Source organism: Varanus komodoensis, unplaced genomic scaffold, assembly GCF_004798865.1.
Source record: "Varanus komodoensis strain SLA01 unplaced genomic scaffold, ASM479886v1 scaffold1, whole genome shotgun sequence".
NCBI lineage: Eukaryota > Metazoa > Chordata > Lepidosauria > Squamata > Varanidae > Varanus > Varanus komodoensis.
In genome coordinates, this window is record NW_025335268.1 from 258325 (window position 1) to 277437 (window position 19113).

The 19113-nt window shown below is 37.9% G+C and overlaps 1 protein-coding gene across 1 annotated transcript in view; it reads left to right on the forward strand.

Annotated features, from left to right (window-relative positions):
- PPP2R5A (protein phosphatase 2 regulatory subunit B'alpha) overlaps nucleotides 1–19113 on the forward strand; it is a 52264-nt gene that overhangs the window by 22019 nt on the left and 11132 nt on the right. Inside the window, exons 2-9 of the mRNA XM_044422363.1 lie at nucleotides 2817–3013; nucleotides 6441–6542; nucleotides 7816–7908; nucleotides 10228–10358; nucleotides 12676–12735; nucleotides 14437–14545; nucleotides 15433–15486; nucleotides 17765–17815. Of these exons, the coding sequence (XP_044278298.1) occupies nucleotides 2817–3013; nucleotides 6441–6542; nucleotides 7816–7908; nucleotides 10228–10358; nucleotides 12676–12735; nucleotides 14437–14545; nucleotides 15433–15486; nucleotides 17765–17815 (797 nt within the window). The remainder of the gene's footprint in view (nucleotides 1–2816; nucleotides 3014–6440; nucleotides 6543–7815; nucleotides 7909–10227; nucleotides 10359–12675; nucleotides 12736–14436; nucleotides 14546–15432; nucleotides 15487–17764; nucleotides 17816–19113) is intronic.

Consider the following 19113-nt stretch of genomic DNA (forward strand, 5'->3'; position numbering starts at 1 on the left):
GCACAGTGTTGTGTGCAAAATTTTATTTCATTTGTGCAATAGATAGGTGCTGATATTAATGCAAACACTTTTTTGGTGAAAGGGTCTGAATGAGTTTTGTTAGCTTTATCTTTTACTGGCCTTTCCTGCATATGGAGCTAATATTTGACCTAGCAACAGTTTTGGCAGGTACTTTTTGCAGTTTGCTTGCAAAGTTTACTTAGGAGAGAAATTTGCTTCACAGACTGCACCATAGAGGTGGCAGACAGTAAATCTTTGCCGCTACTTTTTTCACAAAATTCCTCTGTACAGCCATTATAGAAGTTGGCTCACAATATATTTGGGGCTCTGACTGAATCTGAGGGAGAGGGACAAATTGTGAGAATTTGGTGTGTTACTGGACTGACGTTGAGCTAGGCACATTCACTGATCACATTCACTGGATAACTGCAGAAGCAGAGGAGTACCTCCAGAGCCACAGATGCAATAATCTGCTTTCCTGGTTTTGCATGCAGTTGTTGCCTAGGGGCTATTCTCACACACTTATACAGTGAAGGAGAAGCTGTATGACTTGCAGATGTGTAAAGAAATTATAACTTACAAGTACTCCAGAGTCAAGCCAGTTGCCGTGCCATCCTATGGCAAACTGGCAATTATCCTGCTTGGTTGGAGGGACATACTGCTAGAAGCAGGTTGAGTGACCCTCTCAAAGTGTTCAGTACCAGCTCACAAAGAGCTACCAGTCTTCAGTGTGATTCATCCCTTGACTACTGGCATATCAAAATGTGCTGATCCCTATACCACACATACCATTGTGTCTACTACACTAAAGCCACACAGGGTCTCATCAGCTATTCTTTCATGAGCTCCTTGCTCCTGGCACACTGCAAAAATTCTTCTACTTTGAGCTGACAGCATGCCCCTGACATCCATCCCTGCTGCTCATGCCAATTTTTTTACGTTGGTAGACAACAGGAATCTTGATAGTTACATGCAACTGAATCATTCTGCATTTACCAGAGTTTACTGAGCTTCTGTATTTTTTCAAGTAGAAGCCATTTTGGCAATAATCATGCATAATAACAATAATAACATGTGAGACCAGCATTAACTTGCTACTAAAATTAACACAGAATAAGCAAGTCCAAAACCTAACTGGATGTATGAAAGTTTATTATTATTATTATTTATTTGGAACACTTATATGCCGCCCCTCTCGCAAAAGCCTTGGGGCGGCTTCCAATACAAATAAATAACTATACAAATACATAAAATCTGGAGACATCCCGGCATAAATATAAAATCAATAAATAAATTTAACAATTAAAATAACGTTAAAATAAAAAGGTCTTGGCCTGGTGCTGAAAAACAAATAACAACTGCACTAGGTGGACCTCTCTGGGGAGCGCATTTCATCAGTGGGAATACATTTACCTATAAGTTTACCTAAATAAGTTTACCTATTGATCCTTTATTTCATGTAGTATTTGTACTCTTGCCATTATAACCCTAGTGAAGCAGTTCAAGATCATTGGTCTGCATCTTCTGTTCCTCCCTTTCACCGCAATAGTCTTAAGAATGTAGACAGCCATTTTTGCAATGTTTCAGAGATGAGTATGGTGCATCATTGACCAGGTTCCAGAAATGATAAACACTTGCCTTAATTTCAGATTTCGTGATATCATTTTCCTGGAGTTCCACAGTTAAATTCTCCAATTTACTACCATCAGAACAAAAGTCTGTAATGACTGCTGACGAGATGACACTGAACTGGAAGGAACTTTCAGTGGAATAAATGAATCCTTGCTGTACTACATCCTTGAATCTAGAACCTAACTCATTTCTTCCAACAGTTTTACAAGTAATTAATATTTGAAATGGTTCATCATCTCAGGTCTTTCTGAAGTGACTGCTTTTGTTTTTGGAAAGTGAATGAACTTTTTGTCAGGAATAAATACTGTTGTAACCTTCTTTTGAAAAACTTTTTTTGGTTTCAGAAAATTCTACTTTCCCTCACAACTGGGGATTTAGCATATCCGGGTCACAGATTATATCAATAAAAAATGTCAGCTGAATTATCCAGCCTGGATTTTCCAAGTCTTTCTCCATCTTTTCCTTGCTTTCAAGAAATTTGAAAATCAGAGGAAGGAGTCCCAAAACTCTTTCAGGGCCCCTGTTATGAGATAACCATCGCTCACCATGGTTTATTTAAGCCATGGTGGATTGTTCTGCATGTATTTGACCAATTTAAATATTCAAGTTGTAGCTTGTCATGTCGTCAGAATCACAGGACCTAGTTATGTGAGGGTTACTTAATTTATCCACTTTGAGAGAATTCTGGAATGTGAGAGTTGTACTTCGTGCCCCTCTGGAAGTCATCAAATTGAACAAGATTGTTCTAGGCAGTAGGAAGCTGATTCTGCATTTCTTCTCAAAGGACGTTTGCTTTCCAATGCATGAGGAGCGTCCACTGGCTTTCTTTTGTGCAAATTTAAGAGCCATTGCTAATACTGAGGAATACTATTACCCTTAGAATCAAAACAAGAGAATGAAGTTGAAGTTCTCCTAAGTGGAAAAAACTTCAGCATGTTAACATGTAGCAGTCCAAAAACTTTAGTACAAGTGTGTTCTGCAGTTCTGATTAGAGAGAAGAAACGAGAAGGAACCATATCTAAGATTACTTAACCTGTATGTCTGCTAATGGAACATGGAATTTGATGTTTCCTGCTTGACATTATAATTGATTTTTGTTTATGTCACCATGGCAAATATTTTGACATTTATAAATTTACCTTATAGCAATTCATTTTAATTCACTGACCTTTTCTCCTTCACAGATGCTACTTCAAATGAACAGCAAGACCTCTTCTGTCAGAAGTTACAGCAATGTTGTGTACTGTTTGATTTCATGGACTCTGTATCTGATTTGAGGAGCAAAGAAATTAAAAGAGCAACACTGAATGAACTAGTGGAATATGTTTCGACAAATCGTGGAGTGATTATTGAATCAGCATATTCAGACATAGTGAAAATGGTAATTAAATACCTCAAATGTTACTCTTTTTGAAGACTTACTAAAATGAAATCCAGTATGATTCACTAAGCATTGATATGATTAGCATATAATGGCAACCTATTATGTTAAACAATGGGTTGTGCATGAGCAGGAGAGAAAGGGCACATTGCTTGCAATAGAATGCTTCTTTAGTGTTTAAGTGCACAGACCTATGAAGTTCCTTCATAGGTTGTGGAGCACAATGTGCAAATCCAGACTGGGCTCTTTGGGGACTAAACAACCCAACAACAAATCATGGGTTAACCACAGCATTGTTTCACCAGTCAATATTCAATAATTTGGTATATTCAAGTTCCTAGTCATCACTGGCCCCTTCAAAATTACTTATGTTGACTAGGGGAAAGGAAAAGGTGCATTGTTCTTACCTTATGGTGAAATGAAGGAACAGCATTAAAGTTTAGCTGGTTTTTACAGCATTATGCTAACAGGACTAACTCTCTGAAAGTTTTCAGGTATCCATATTATTTGACGGGGTGACTCCAGTTCCCTTGTTGTATGCTTTCATAGTATACTCAAGAGTAAATGCTATGACATTGTATAATATTACTAGAGACAGCAGAAAGACCTGCAGAATGTACCTGTTAAGGGTTTTTTAAAACCTTAAACAGATCTTTCACAGATTTTAGAAAGCAGGAACTAAATTCTTGATTATGTACCTGGTTCAATAGTAACTAAATATGAGTGATCTAAGCTGTACCAACTCTTATACAATTATGGGATTGTCCAAAAAGTAAATGAGAGGGAGGGCCATACAGGGCTCAAGCAATTTTTGAGGAGGTTCAGTTGCCTGAAGTTCAGAGTTCAATAACTGATCATTTATACTAGAGTCAACTGTACCAGTTTTAATCCATTTGAGAACATTTAAGTATCATTACAATCAAAGTCATGTATTCAGGCTTTAGCTTTGGCAGCCCTATACTCTTAAAATAAACCTGTAGGATTTGCTTAGTTCATGCTTAAAGGATACTTTGCATTTGTAGCTCTAAGTTGGTTTGCAAACTGACTGTGCAGAGTATTATGGTGATGTTGGAATAATCTGAACATTTAACATTAAAGCCCTTAACATTAAAGGAGTAAGAGGGACAAGAAAATTTTAGTGGAAAGAAATTATTTGTTATTTTTATTATTTTGTTTATTCAAATTGATAGTCACATTCTATAGTGACAATTTAAAAAAATTAAAACAGAAGTTGAATAAAAGGAACAGCAACTATTAAAAGCAAGATTTAAACTGTACAGCAACCTGCCACCCTTTCATAAAGCATTCTTGGCTTTATGAAAAATTTGACAAGTTAGTTGAGCAGTGTGCCAAGTATACCTATTTAGAAGTATAACTACTAAAATGGCTACAGAATGTAAGCTGCCTTGAACCCATGCAATAGGTCAGGATATAAATATAATAAAAATTGAGCACTGGGATCAGTTTGGTACTAATGTTATAGTGCAACTCACAAAGTTGAGTACTTTATGTCATCTGCCTGTAACAATAGCAAACAACCAAAGAAAAATCGATTGCTTGTATTTGACCAGTAACATATAATTTGCAGAAACTTGCTGTTCTGTATGATTTGGTGTGTGTTAATAATTGTATTTAAAAATAGAGAACAAATTATACCCCAACTCAGGTTACCTAAGCATTGTTGAAAAATAATCCATCAGTGCCTATCCACAACTTTGTTAAACAGAAAACCAGTGAAAGGTTGAAACTGATTCAGTGCAGATTTGAAGAGTTTGTCCTGCTAATGATTATTAGTAGCAGGAAGGCTAAGTGAATTGGTTTGTACATGTGTTGCTTCTTGTTTGTCATCATGTTGAAACATGGCCGTACTAACAAACCATGGTTTCTTAACCATGAACAATTCAGAAAAAGAATTCATGATTCATTGTTAAATTGTAATTTTTGTGTTGTTTATACCATGGGCTGTCATGTTTGACCCAGAACCATGCCTTGTTTTGTCCAGGCTACAGAGCTTGCAATCAAGAGTCGTAAAGAAAAAAACAGCTACCTTACATACCAGTGCTACAGCGCTATGAAAGCATTTGGAATACAGGCGGGGCCTAAGTAAAGCAGTAGGAAAATAAAGAACCCAGAAATTAAGAAAACAAGTCTTTTTAAAATAATTGGCAACAAACCATGGAGTAGAGTTAAGTGTAAGCCAGGTAGTGGTCTAGCATATACTTCTCCAACACTTATCAGGTGAACTGATGAGTGGATTTTCTTTCCTGCCGTAACTGTATAACAGGATCAACAATACCTCATTCCATTCATTTGGAATGTTGCTGAGCTATCTATATAACTAAAAAGTAAGGTCAACACTGTTGCCCAACATTTAGTAAAAACTCTATCATTAAACTTTTACTTTTACTTTTACTATTTAAGAATTTTACTATTCATGAAAATTTCACCAATTGTCAACAGCAGTAAGGAAGATGAATCAATTCTTCCACTTAGTTTTTCAAGTATGAGAGTCAAGATTGAAAAGAATAACTCCCCTCATTTACCTGCTGCCCAAATTTCATGATATCACAGATGTCCAATTGACCTTCCTTAATAAAAGCTACCTCTTTCTTTTTTGTTAAATTGTTAAAATTATGGTATTTCAGAAAGGCACTATGAATTCTCATTATGTTAGCACATCAAACAAAATAAAGTACCTTCCCAAGATGTAGTCTATGTTAATATGATCCTTATCACACCATTTAATTTGAAGAAGATCTATTCTTGGAATTGTTAACACTCAGATAAGCTTGTAACTTCCTCACAGTTCTTCATTGTGGGATTTTGACCCACAGTTATTTTCCTTTATTGTCATAAGACTGGATCTTTAACTTGTTTCAGTAGCTTTGCAGGTTTTGGTGACCACTTTATTAATTCATCTATTTACTATAGTTTTAACTGATTTAATCCTATGTCTTTGTTAATGGGGAAATTTTTTATTAATATATTATATTTACTAAATGAAACTGAACTAACGGATTGTCACTTTGACAATTCTCTGCTTCAAAGAACTTTGCTTTCTAAAGAGGGTAGGATGAGCACAAGACATATGACCATAATAAAGATAATTCATAATGCATTAGAATTACAAATATATTTGATTCAATATCAAGCAGGTTATTCAGTCTATTTTGAGCTGCTTAAATAGTATTAGATTAAATAAAGTAATGGCTTGAAAGTATAAGACAGTTGGATAAATGTATATGACATCATATATTTGTACTTTGAAGTAAAGATTTTAGTGTCCTCCAGATATGTAGGATTTGCATGGCCAATGGAAGGTGTTCAGTTTGGGAAAGCTGATATAACCAATCAAATATTTTTTGTGTCTTGCATTAAGTAAACCTAAATTGAATTTAGCTTCAAAAAGTGACTGTGTTCCCCCCAGATTAGTTCTAATATCTTTAGAACACTTCCACCAAGTGAAAATCCAGATTTTGATCCAGAAGAAGATGAACCTACACTAGAAGCTTCATGGCCCCATATACAGGTATATTTATGTTGGTATATTTTGTCATGCTTAAGAAAATCTTGTGCTAGCATATCAGATGCAATCAGCAGTTCTGGAATGTGATGTAAGAAATTGCATATATTTTGTACTTGATCTTGCATCTCTGCTCTTAAACTGTTGCTTACTCTTTGCTGCCTTCAGACTACAATCCATTTTCCTGTCTATTTGACTTTACTCTTGTTCCGATCTTTTGGTTTCATAATCTACATCCCGCTGAAAAAGCCTTCAATAAAATTGCAAATTACTTTATTACAAATCCCTATAGTTTTCAATTCCTGCTGCCTTGGATAGAGATGATCATCCAATGCTGCTTGACTCCTCTTTTCCTTAGCTCTGATTCTCCATGGGTGAGGAACCTTTTCTCTCTTGTTGGCAACATTTCCTCGGTAAATCTGCCAGACTGCAAGCCAGTGAAACCAGAAGTGGGCAGGGTCAGAACACCTTTCCCTTCATTTCCTTCCCAGCTTCTTCCTCTCTCAAGCCCAGTGCAATCTGCCTTTGAGAAATAAATTCCACTTTCTTCAGTTAAAGCTTTTGAATCATCTGCCATACTGGGTTGGGGAACAGTTCAGAGGAGGGTTGCCACACATGGGGAAGATTAATTCTTTTTTCCTGGCAAAATCCACCATGTGAATCACTTTGGCAGCAGTGACATTCTATAAGCAAACAAACAAATAGCTGGACTGGTGTGGGAGCAAGGAGGGAATGTTGTGCAGACACCCCACCCCCCACTGCATCTGTCTTGTTAGCCAGAATTTCCAAAACTCCCTGCATATAGCATAGGTACTGAAAATTAACTGTTGATAATATGCTAGGCCAGAATTTGAAATCTACTTCTCACCAGTTTCAAACTCTAATGTTTACAGTTTTCTGGTTAAAGCTGAACTCAGTGAAGATATAATATTGAACACATTTAACACTGAAAAAGGAAGAAAGAGTGATTTAAGTGGGAGATGAAGAAGATTACAAATGGGTGGGAGGAATATATAAGCAGTCAGGAGTCTATCCAGCCTCAGAGAGGCTACTATTGGGTAGCTGAAAGATCTCAGTAGACCACAGAGAAAGGTCTCTTAAGGACCAGAACAGTTCAAAATTTAATAGGATTTTATACCAGTACATTGCATTTTACTTGGAGCACTCATGTTTTCTTCTAGCAAGCATTTTGTATAGTCTTTCCTCCTTTGACATTTGTGTTATTTATTACATGTAAAAGTACCTTCTCTAATTATGTCTTCATTTTATTCTATCATAGCTGGTATATGAATTTTTACTACGTTTTTTAGAGAGTCCAGATTTCCAGCCTAGCATTGCAAAACGTTATATTGACCAGAAATTTGTACAGCAGGTAAATATTCATCTGGAATAGATAATACACTACTTATTTAGCTAAAAATAATGGATATGCTTCTAAGTGTCTCTTCTGTTGATAGGAATGTTAATTAATTTCATGTTAGGGCTTTCAATTTAGTTGAGGTATAAAGAAGATTTTTGTAAATATCCCTTCCCACTTCAGCTTCACATGGTACAGCTTCACATGCTTTTACAGAGCACATGACCCTGTTTTCTGGAGCAGACTTTTGTGTGGCTGAAGGCATTGTGAATAGTTAAAAGTTGCTTTTCCTGCTGTAGCAGGAATGTCTTGTGAGTGGAATTTCACTCTGGAGAAGTCATGATTCAAGTCAATATACCATATGCCATTGCATACAATGCTGGTGGAAAATTCCCATCCTACAGAAGTTTCCTGTTCAACCTGCAGAGACTTCAGTTCCCTCCTATCACAGATAAAACAAACATTCCTCTACATAGTGCACCATTTGCCTTCTCTTAATTAGGAGGGGAGTGGTGCATTACATACTTTACCTGCCTTATATCATCTTCAGTGGGGAAGGGTACAGGCAAGTAAAACTGGTCTTTGGCCAAAGTGTCAGCTGGAGAAACTTCAGTCCTTTGTATGGGAACCAGTGACCTTGGCTGAGTCAGGTCATGTGCTGCTGGGGACTTTGCTGGTGTGAAAAGAGTGACTGTTTTCATCATACTAGTCTCATTGTGACCTGGTGGCTAATGTGACTTGTAAAAGGCTGGGATTTGGATAGCTTTGGAAGGTGTTGCTGAGTCCCTTTCTTTTTTCTGAGTCTGGCATGAAGCTCTGCATTTTGTTAGCTAGGAGAAAGGCAAAATGAGCAGGGGACAGTCCTCTCTGCCCACTGTTGTTAGGTCCAGAATGTAGACAGTAGGTGTCTGCAGCTGGGAAAAAAAGGACCACTGAGGTGGATGGAGATCCTTGTGGAATGCAGGAAGGCCAAAGGTAAAGGAATATGCAAGGATTGGATATCCAGTAAGGCATGGTAGGTCCAAAGGCAGAGCCAGGAACAAATGTGGTCAGACACCAATAAGGCATCGCACATCTAGAAGCAAAGGCAAAATTAGAAATAGACAAGGCTCAGACACTGACAAGGCACGGCAGAACCAGAGGCAAAGGCAAGAATCAAATGCTGACAGAGCATGACTGGTCAAGAGGCAAAGGCAAGGTTGGGAGCAACTGAAGATCCGGAGCTGATAAGGCATGGCAGAACTAGAGGCAAACTGAAGTCAGATATCTGCAACGTAAAGCAGGTCTATGAGAAAGGCAAGGTCTGACAGAACACAGAAGAAGTATCTGGAAAGGCAGGTTCAAGCTGAAGGCAAGGACAGAAACAGCTGCAATGCTGGGAACAGGAGGATGATGTAGCCACCACAAAGATCTAGTTGTCATGGCCGTGTTGAACAGCACAGGGAAGCATTTTATAGAGCCTCTCAGAGCTCCCAGGTGTGCTATATGATTGCATAGGCTCTGATTTTTGCAAGTATCTACAGGTATGCTCCTGGTCATGCAGGCACTTGCAGGGTGAGCTGTGCTGCTTCTCATCAGGGGGAACTGTGTTAAGGCTCAGGTCCTGGCAACCATATTTCTCCCTCCACACTAGCTCAGGCCCTGCTAAAACCCCTTCCCTATTCCTGGTATAGAAGGAGAAATAAAATTGTGAGATGTAGAAACTACTTTGCATTTTCATTTAAGATCTTCAGTTAATTCAGTTGATTCAAACTATGTTAGCCAAATAAGCATGTTATAGAAATAATGTGATTGATATTTTAAAAGTATGGCTAAAACCTGGTTTTAATGGAAATTGCTTACCCAAACCAATATTATTTTTAGATTGTGCTCCCTGATTTCAGAGGTTTGTTTAAATATGTATAATTACAACCAGTTTTAACATGTGGGAATTTGTTATACTGTTATTATGTCACAGTAATTTGGTTTCTGATCCTCTTCAGAAGGGCAGTATCCACAGTATCCAATGCCTTTATTTAAGAAGACCACCATGTCTCTTAAGTAGTTGTTTGAATTATCTTCCTGTGGGTTTTGGATTTCCCTCCACCCCCGCTGTGAATCAACATGAGCATCATAGTATTTCTGATGTTTTGATTTGTAAGGAAGGTATACTATCAGACCTCACTGGCTTGTATGCATCTGTATAGTGATTATTTTTGTCAACATGTCACTGAAGATGTCCTGTGTTTAATTTTGGTATAGCTGGGAGGGTGGGGTTAAGACAGAACTTCTTTTTATTCCAGTTGGTGCTTTTGTTAATGGGAACTGAAGTAATAAGCAATATTTTATTAACAGCTGTTGGAGCTTTTTGATAGTGAAGATCCACGAGAGCGTGAATTCCTTAAAACAGTGCTTCATCGAATTTATGGCAAGTTCCTTGGATTACGAGCATTCATCAGAAAACAAATCAACAATATTTTTCTCAGGTATAACACATGTGGTACTTCAAACTCTTCTTACAGAAATAACAATATCTCATACGTTTACCTGTACACATGTGAGTTTTAAAAAACCCTTCACATGCCCTTAAAAGTAATGAATATGAAATCTGCCACTCTTGAGTTATATTAGTGTTCTCTAACTTGGTGTCCTTCAGATGTTGTAGTCTACAAACTCTGTTACCTCCAGCCAGTACTGCTGAGGTGTAGGGAGCTGTAGTTGGAGGGAGCAGATTGGAGAAGGTTAGATAAAGAAAATATTGTCCCCCTTCCTTTAGAAAACTTTCAAAAGAAGCTGTTTGTTTATTACATGTTTTTCATTATAAAATACTTCCAAAACAAGGTGTAAAATAATATACTTCCCGTCAACACGATTGCTCAAACTGACACATGCAGCCTGGCTGCTATCACTTAATTAAAACTTTGCATACATTCAAGTAAACCTGCATGACAACATAGGATCTTGTGAATGAATTGCATCCCCGAAGTAATGTTCATGCTATTTCTTCCTAAAAGGTAAATAGTTCTGCTCCTTTCAAATACAAAGAGCAAGTCACTGATCATCTGTCTTGGGGTATGCATGCGAAGATGTGAACTGTCAAAGGGTCCTTCCAGAGGGATGGCACCTGGTGCTACCAATCAAAATTAATTCTGCTTTCTGTCTTTCCATCTTTAAGATGGAAGAAGCATGGTGTTGGGGGGGCATGGAGAAAAAAATACAAGTGTCTAGAACTTCCCTTAATTTTCTTTTCAAAGCAGGCTGATTATGCCATAAAAACCTCCTCTGCAATCATCTTTACATCAGCTGAAAAGGATGCAGCTGCATTAATTTCCATTGTAAATCAAAGCATGGGTCTTCAGGTATAAAACTGAAGGGTCAGGTTCAGTCATTCATGTGTGAACACTGAAAGCTCATTTGTGGTGGTGACGTGAGCATGTGCAGGGGGTTTCTTTTCTTTTTAAAGGGACAAATTTCAAAGATAAACTGTCAAAGGAAGACTCATGTCCTGTGCATATGGGATCTGGCCTAATTATTAATGGAGGTCCCATTGGCCTATGGGATAAAATAAACAAGACTTCAAGACTGTTTGTACAATTTAGCCCTGGGAGCAAAATCTACCCATCACTCTTGAGTGATCTGTCCTATGCAAACGGACTCCAGAAGAAGGATGTAGTGTGTGTTTATGTAAGGAGCACATGCATCAAAGCTGCTTGGTACCATGTGTGGACCATCCTCCACACATAAACAATTCAACTGCCATAATGCTGGATTATTGTAGTAGAAAATAAAGTGAAATGTGATAAAGTACAGTATCAAATATAGCTAGAAAAATTACTAGTTGATCAAAATACTGCTACCTGTATGGGTTTATGAAGTAAAATACATTTTTAAAGGCCAGGATTTAAATGCATAAATAGGGGAAGAACAGCACAGTGAGCATTTTAAATGTACTTTTTTCTTGAAATGGTAAAACCTGGTTGCTGCAGTAGCAAAGATTAAGAATGGGTGTTAGAATTCCAAAGCCATTGAAGGGGTACTTGTATGTTTTAAATGATTTCTGTTCCCTGTGGTGGTGTAGCAACATCTAGTTGTGCTGTTGTATCATCTCAGATATATCATTAAGAGTCATTTGACAGAATAGAAAGAGCACTGTGTGGCAACTCATGCCTTATGGCATTGAATCCAAAGGGATGTCCTAAAAAAAAGTCAAATAGGGCTGACATTTGATTTGTGTGCTTTCTTCATGGTTTTAAAAACCAGTTGTATGGTAGTCTACTTTTTAAAACTTGAATAGAATGGGAATTTCCTAATAGCTGGTTGAAACATAATCTTATCTTTGCTGCAGTATGGATATAAGAAGAGCAGTGTTCAGTCAGAAAAAAGCCATATCTATACCATTATTCTGTTCCCACAGTAGCTAACCAGGTGTCACAATGGGAAGCCAACAAGCAAGACATGAATGGAGTACCACTTTCCCTAGATGTAGCAGGGACTCCTAACCCTTCTATCTTTTGTGCTAGGGCAGTGTTACATAATATTGCAAATTTGGTCCTTTATTTCTGAGGAAAAATAAAGCAGCACTTAGCTGTGTTGGGACTGTCCTGGATCCTTGCTGATGCTACAACAGCTGTTTAAGCACAACCCTTCTCTTTTACACCTAATGCCTGGAATTGGGTGTGGTTACACCTTAGGTTTGAAATTTAGGCAAAAACAGAAGGGACAAGCATAAAGTTTTTGTATGATTGATTTTATTATTTTAGTTTCCATTTTGCTTATAAATTAAGTGTAAATCTACCTTAACAGGTTTATATATGAAACAGAACACTTCAATGGTGTTGCTGAGCTACTTGAGATACTAGGAAGGTAAGTATATTCTTTTGCTAGCTTGTCAGTCTTGAGTGGTGGGTGTTCCTTGGTTGTTTGGTTTGCAGGGTCATTGGCAAAATCATCTTGGCCACATTCAAAAGACCTTTTGTTCTTGATTTTGCTTTCCAACTGTGAAGGTAGTTCTACTGAAACACAGAAAGAGGTGACTAGGAAACCTGATTTTAACAGTGAATAAGGCATGACTGCAAAACCTCACCCCTGGCTCCCAACAACTTCATTTCCTTTTACTTTTTTCCTTGAGTCCTTTTCTTCTCAGCCAAGCTCCAGTACCAGAAGTGACTTGGACTTGGTGGAAAATGCTTGGATGGGGGAAAAATGGTAGGTCCAGCAAGCCCTCAGCTTCACCAATGTTCTCATTTTGTTGTTAGACTCTCCCTATGAGATCAGGACAGCCACAGCCCTTTTGGATTACTGCTACCAACACAACTAGTTCAGCCCTGAATGGTGGCCTTTGATACTTCGCTGTGTTTGCTTTTATATCTCAAATTGCATTTAGTTAAATCCATTAACTCAGTGTTCCAAACTGAGCTCAGGATCATCCCATAACCATAGTACTGCATTGATGTGCTATAAATTCTTTCCTTTACTCCCTGTTATGTTACTGGCACCATAAATATCACTGTCAACATCCCATGTGATATGCTTATGTGATGACAGTAGGGGTAGGTGGTTTGCTGAATATCTTGACCATGATGTCTGTCCTGCTTCCAGAAGATTTACTTATAGCTGCATGTCTAGACCTTTCATATATGAGGACTGAGTTTACCAGAACCAGTACAATTAAAACAATTTCCCCCCTAAATAATTCAAAATGAGTCTTCCTTCTAGTAATTTAGCAACTAGAGCATTCTCAAAATCAGAAAATTAGTTACTTAAAGCCTTCCTTTAAGAAGGGCTGCTCCAAGACTCACTGCAATTATTGTGAACTTCCTGTATTGGGAGCTCTTCAGAAAAGATAAATACATATGGGTTTTATATTGTACAGTGTCCTTCTGCAAATGGAATAGTCACAGTAATAGAATGTATTACTGCTATCTCCCTGTGTGTCCTGTAGATCAGCACCAGAGACTTTTGGGCCTCTCTGGGATTGATTTGGGAGGTACATAGGAAACTTCCAAAGGGAGGAGCTGAACAGGAAGTCCTGTTCTGTGATTGGGCTTCTGCTTGTGTAAAGTTGAATGTAACCTATAAACTCCATGTTGCTGCATAAATCACACACAAAGCTATTTCACTTCATGTATGCACTATATGTACTTCTGATGGAATAGACTTTTGTGTGCTTAGCAAATAATGAATTTTTTTCCTGTGCTATAGTGCATTTCATTTTGAGAAGTGGCCCTGAATTAGTACAAAATTGGCTATGACAAGCCTACTTTGGATTGATTCATTTTCTGTAATATCAAAAGCACTTTCCTAGTTAGGATGTGCAACTTCTTACTTAGAGTGGGGAGCAAATATGGCAAGCAATGCCTGTGATTTGCTGTTCTTTGCCTGCCTCTTCAGCAGTGCGATTAAAGATGTAACAGATCCCTTATAGCCCAGAGTGAAATTGTACAATCGTCCAAAGAAATTTCTGATGTAGTGCATTAGAAGATTAGTCTGAATCTTCGTTTTTAACATTAACTGTACATTTTGTCCTTTAATTCTGTACTTTCCTCTCTGACTTGTTTTTTTCAGTATTATCAATGGTTTTGCATTGCCGTTGAAAGCAGAACATAAACAGTTCCTTATGAAGGTTCTTATTCCTATGCATACTGCAAAGGGATTAGCTTTATTTCATGCACAGGTATGTATGAAGGAATCTTTCCATAGCTGCAGAAATATTAAATACTACTTTTCAGGCTTGATCAATGATCTCTAAGAGACACAGATTTAATTCTATGCTTTAATATGTTTTAAACATCAGTCCATTTTAGTTCAAAGTTTATGTAGGTTTTTAAAGTATTTCAAATAATAGAAGCTCTGTATAGTAAGAAAAGGTTAGAATGTCTAGGCACTTTATTACAACTAGTTTTTCTTGTGGATTTGACTTGTTCTTTACATTGACTGTATCTGTTTCAGTTCACATTGTAATTTAAAGAAAAATCATGTACCTGACAGACATGTGTTAACTCACTGGTTAGTAATGGGCTTCACACATGAGTTGAGAAAGTTCCTCGTTAATAAAACAGAACTAATAATTACCTGTCACATGAGGGCACTGAAGGTGAATAAGTGCTGTGAAAGATACTCAGTGCAAGGCATGTGGGCAACATTATACAATTATATTTACTTGTACAAACAGTGGAAATTCAGAATGGGTTACAGGGAAGGGATTATGAAGTTTTACTTGTGGATATTCTCTGAACACCCAGGCAGTGTTAAAATGACCTAAGTGGTGCTAAAATTAGGGAGAAATTTGTAGATGACAGAAGCTATTTCTACATATGGAAGGCTTGACTACTTGTCACATCTGGAGTAGAGTTACTAGAAAATAAAAAAGCAAATTTTGTTTAAGAATTTCCTGGATTCATTGTTCTCTCTTCCATACTATAAGGTAAATGGGAAGCATAAAAGCTCAAAGCTTGAACTTGAAAATTTGGGGGCAACATACTTAAACTGACTTCACACTGCAAATTTAAGAAATAAGATTGTTATCAACTGAACTGTCAAACCTTTTACCATGTATTTTAGCTGGCCTACTGTGTTGTTCAATTCTTGGAGAAAGATATGACCTTGACAGAACCGGTGAGTTTTGAGGTTTTGTCCACTTGAAGCATTTGTTGGTATTTTTATGCTTGCTTTAACATATTTTAATATAAACTTCAATTAAATTAGACCAAACTGGCCACTGAACAGTCATGAATGGCATTGGAACCTCCGAACTACTGAGAAACTGGAGAGCCAGTATACTGTAGTGGTTGGAGGATTGGACTTGGGAGATCTGGGTTCTTTTCCTCACTCAGTCATGAAACTCACTGGGTGAATTTGGCTTACTGAGTCTCGGGCTAACCTGCCTCATAGAATGTTTGCTGTTGAGGATTAATTGAGCTATATAATCTGCTTTGGGTGCTTTACATGAGGAAAAAAGGTGGGATATGAAAGCAAAATAGTAATAATAATATAAGCCACCTTGTGCTTCTTGAGAGTAAAAATAATAATCACTTGGATTTTCTTGCAAGAGCCTATAATTCACTGGTAGTCCAGATACAGAGCATGGTGCTTCAATTTGCCATTCATTTCAATGGTATTCATGTGGAAGGTCCTGCACATAGACTATTGAAATAAATGGAAGATGTGTGCCTGGTGAACAGTGCCTAGAATGCATGACTGGCATCTTCACTTGCCTGGCTTAAAAAGGCTTGCCTTTAGACTAACCAAGTGACCCACTAGTATTTCTGAAGTGATCGACTCTGTTACATAGGTGTCCATTGAATGTATTCCTTTTGTTTTGCTGCTGATGAGTTGTTGTTGTTGTTGTTGTTGTTGTTAAAAGCTTTTTTTATCCCATCCACTCCTAGCGACTTGATGGCTTACAAAAAATGAGTAGAATAAAACAAACACCACAGCATCTGACAAATACTGAACCCCCAGTTAAGATCAATTAAACATTAAAATAACAGGAAAATAAAAAGGGTTTTGCCTGACACCGAAAAGAATATAATATTGGCGCCAGGCAAACCTCTCTGGGGAGCGTATTCCATAGTTGGGGCACAACCACAGAGAAGGCTTTTCTCCGGGTCATTACCCTCCTAATCTCCTTCAAGGAGGGCTCCCGGAGCAGGACCTTCACTTCAAATCTCAAGGGGTGGGAGGGCACATAGGGAAGAAGGCGTTCCTTCAGGTATCCCAGACCCAAGCCAATTAGGGCTTTATAGGTCATCACCAGGAACTTATTTCTTCATGTCAGTGAAATGAAATGTCTTTACCCATGATGATCCCTTTTAGTTCCTTCATTGCAAAACATTACCTTGAGTTTTAATGATGAGGGTGGATCACACAGTGGCCAGAAGCAATCAATTTAGAATTAGAAGTAATAAAAATGATGCATAGGAATATTAACTGTTTTTGAGGCAGGGGAAACATAAAGTACTTCTCTTTCTGGCTGGTCACAGTCATGCATCTGACTGATTATAAATTACCAATAATATTTAGTTATGAAAGCTGGGGAGTGAAGAGAGCACACAGGAAGAAACTTAATGTGTTAGAAACATGGTGCTAGGGGAGAGTGTTGGGAATACCTGGACTGCTAGAAAGAACAAGTGAGTCCTAGATCAAATCAAGGTACAGAATTTTCCCTAGAATCAAAAATGACAGAACTGAAGTCATCACACATACTTCAGGCACATCATGAGAAGGCAAGACTCCCTGGAGAAGAAAATCATGCTAGGGAAAGCCAAAGGCAGAAGAAGAAAAAGAAGACCAAATAAGAGAAGGATTGATGCTATAAAGGAAACTACAAGAGTGTATAAGAGCTGAGCAGGGCTGTGAAGGACAGCATGTTTTGGAGAGCATTTATTCATAAGGTCACCTTAAGTTGGAGACATCTTGACGGCACATAACAGCAAACATATTTTAGCTCTCTGCATTGTGGTTATGATGGAATTGTTTCCAGGACTTCAGCCTGTGCAGTAATTGTTAAATTGATTTATTAGATTTTATGCTTTGTGTTTTTAATTTTTGAAACTGTACATTGTTCAGAGAATCCTACTTATGGTGTGATTCGGAAATATAATTAAATAGGAAAAAGCAAAGTGGGTTAAATTCCAGGAGGGGCATACAAGAATCACTGTAAAATACATTGCTGTTACACATACACTAATACATTTGATTTCTCCTATGGGAATGTATAGTCAAAATATTTTGATAGATGGCTGGAACAAAGTCATTTTTAACAAACTGCAAAGTCAAGTATGTTGATCAAAATAATTTATCAGATTCAGATCTGGTATTTTTGTATGTCGTAATCTGCTAAATATGTATGTTCTATTTTTCATGTGTTCTCAATTTTTTTATTACAATCTAGGTTATCAGAGGATTGCTCAAATTTTGGCCAAAAACATGCAGCCAGAAAGAGGTCAGTCTGTTTCATTTTGTTATATTGAATTACAAAAATACAATGTAACTCAGGCCTGTGAGTCTGCAACCACTCTATCACAACTGCTATATTGATAATAAGTATTCTATTTGTATATATAAAAGAATTGTCCTGCTATTTAAATCTGCATGTAGCCACACTTCAGGATCCATGCATGCAGGAATCCCTGTATGACTTAAGTTCTGCTTCTTTCGTGCACTCCCACACCAGAGCAGCATGGTGGGCCACTGAAAGGATGGGAAGTCTTTTCACACACCACCCCATCAAGATCCCTGTTCTACTCTCCTCCTCCTTGGCCAGATTGGATGCACTCCAGAAGGATATACTGTGGAGGAGTCTGCACACAGCTTTCAACATTTGAGGAAGGGAAAGAAAGGAATCTGAGCCCTGTGTGAGCCCATCTGTGTACGAGTCCAGTAAATGGGTCCAGTAAAAAGTCTGGGTATATTAGGTGCTGAAGTATTATTGTCACAAAAAGGCTGAGGATTTGGTTGGCAATCTGGTTGGGAGACTTCATGTAAATACATTTTTTTTAAAACTGTGGTGGTGTTTTTATTGTTTTGTGCCAAGCAAAACAATTGGAGGATTTTACTGGAAAGGTGGTGAAGTACACATCACATACTTTAGCCCACAGTAATCCCTTTGACGTTGTGTGTCTCATTTTGACAGCTGTCAAATGAGAAGCCAACCAACAAATTATCCTTGCTCTGTTAATGTTAATGGATGGAGAGAAACAGGATGAGTCCTACTGTGGAGTCCCCTGGGATTCCGAAAGGGGGCAGGGGGGGAGTGGGAAGACAGCCCATGGTCAGCTCACTTGTCTGTCAGCCACACCATAGGTTGTTTCACAAGCAGATCACACTGTGTAGCTTATTTGCAGAGTTGGTTGTCATGTGAACATGACCAGTAAGAAAAGACAGAAGCAGGAAGCCACAATTCACCAAATAAGGAATGGGAAACGATATGGTGAGCTGGCACTTGGAGGTACAAGCACAAAAGACAGTTGTTGTGTGCCATTGCATCATCTTCACTTCATAGTGCCTGCATGAATTGAATGTCCTCCAGAATGTCCTACATTTGACAGCCCTGTTCCGCTGTTGCAAACTCAGGGCTTTGGCTTCCTTTAACTTGTCTGCAACCAAATTAATGATTCTTTACATTTGCAAAATAGTACTGGTGTGGATCACTTAAAATCCTACTAGAGTAATTTTATCCTTCATCAAATCTCTCTCACACGGCTACTTATTGTATGTCTAGAATCAAGGTTTTTCCCATAC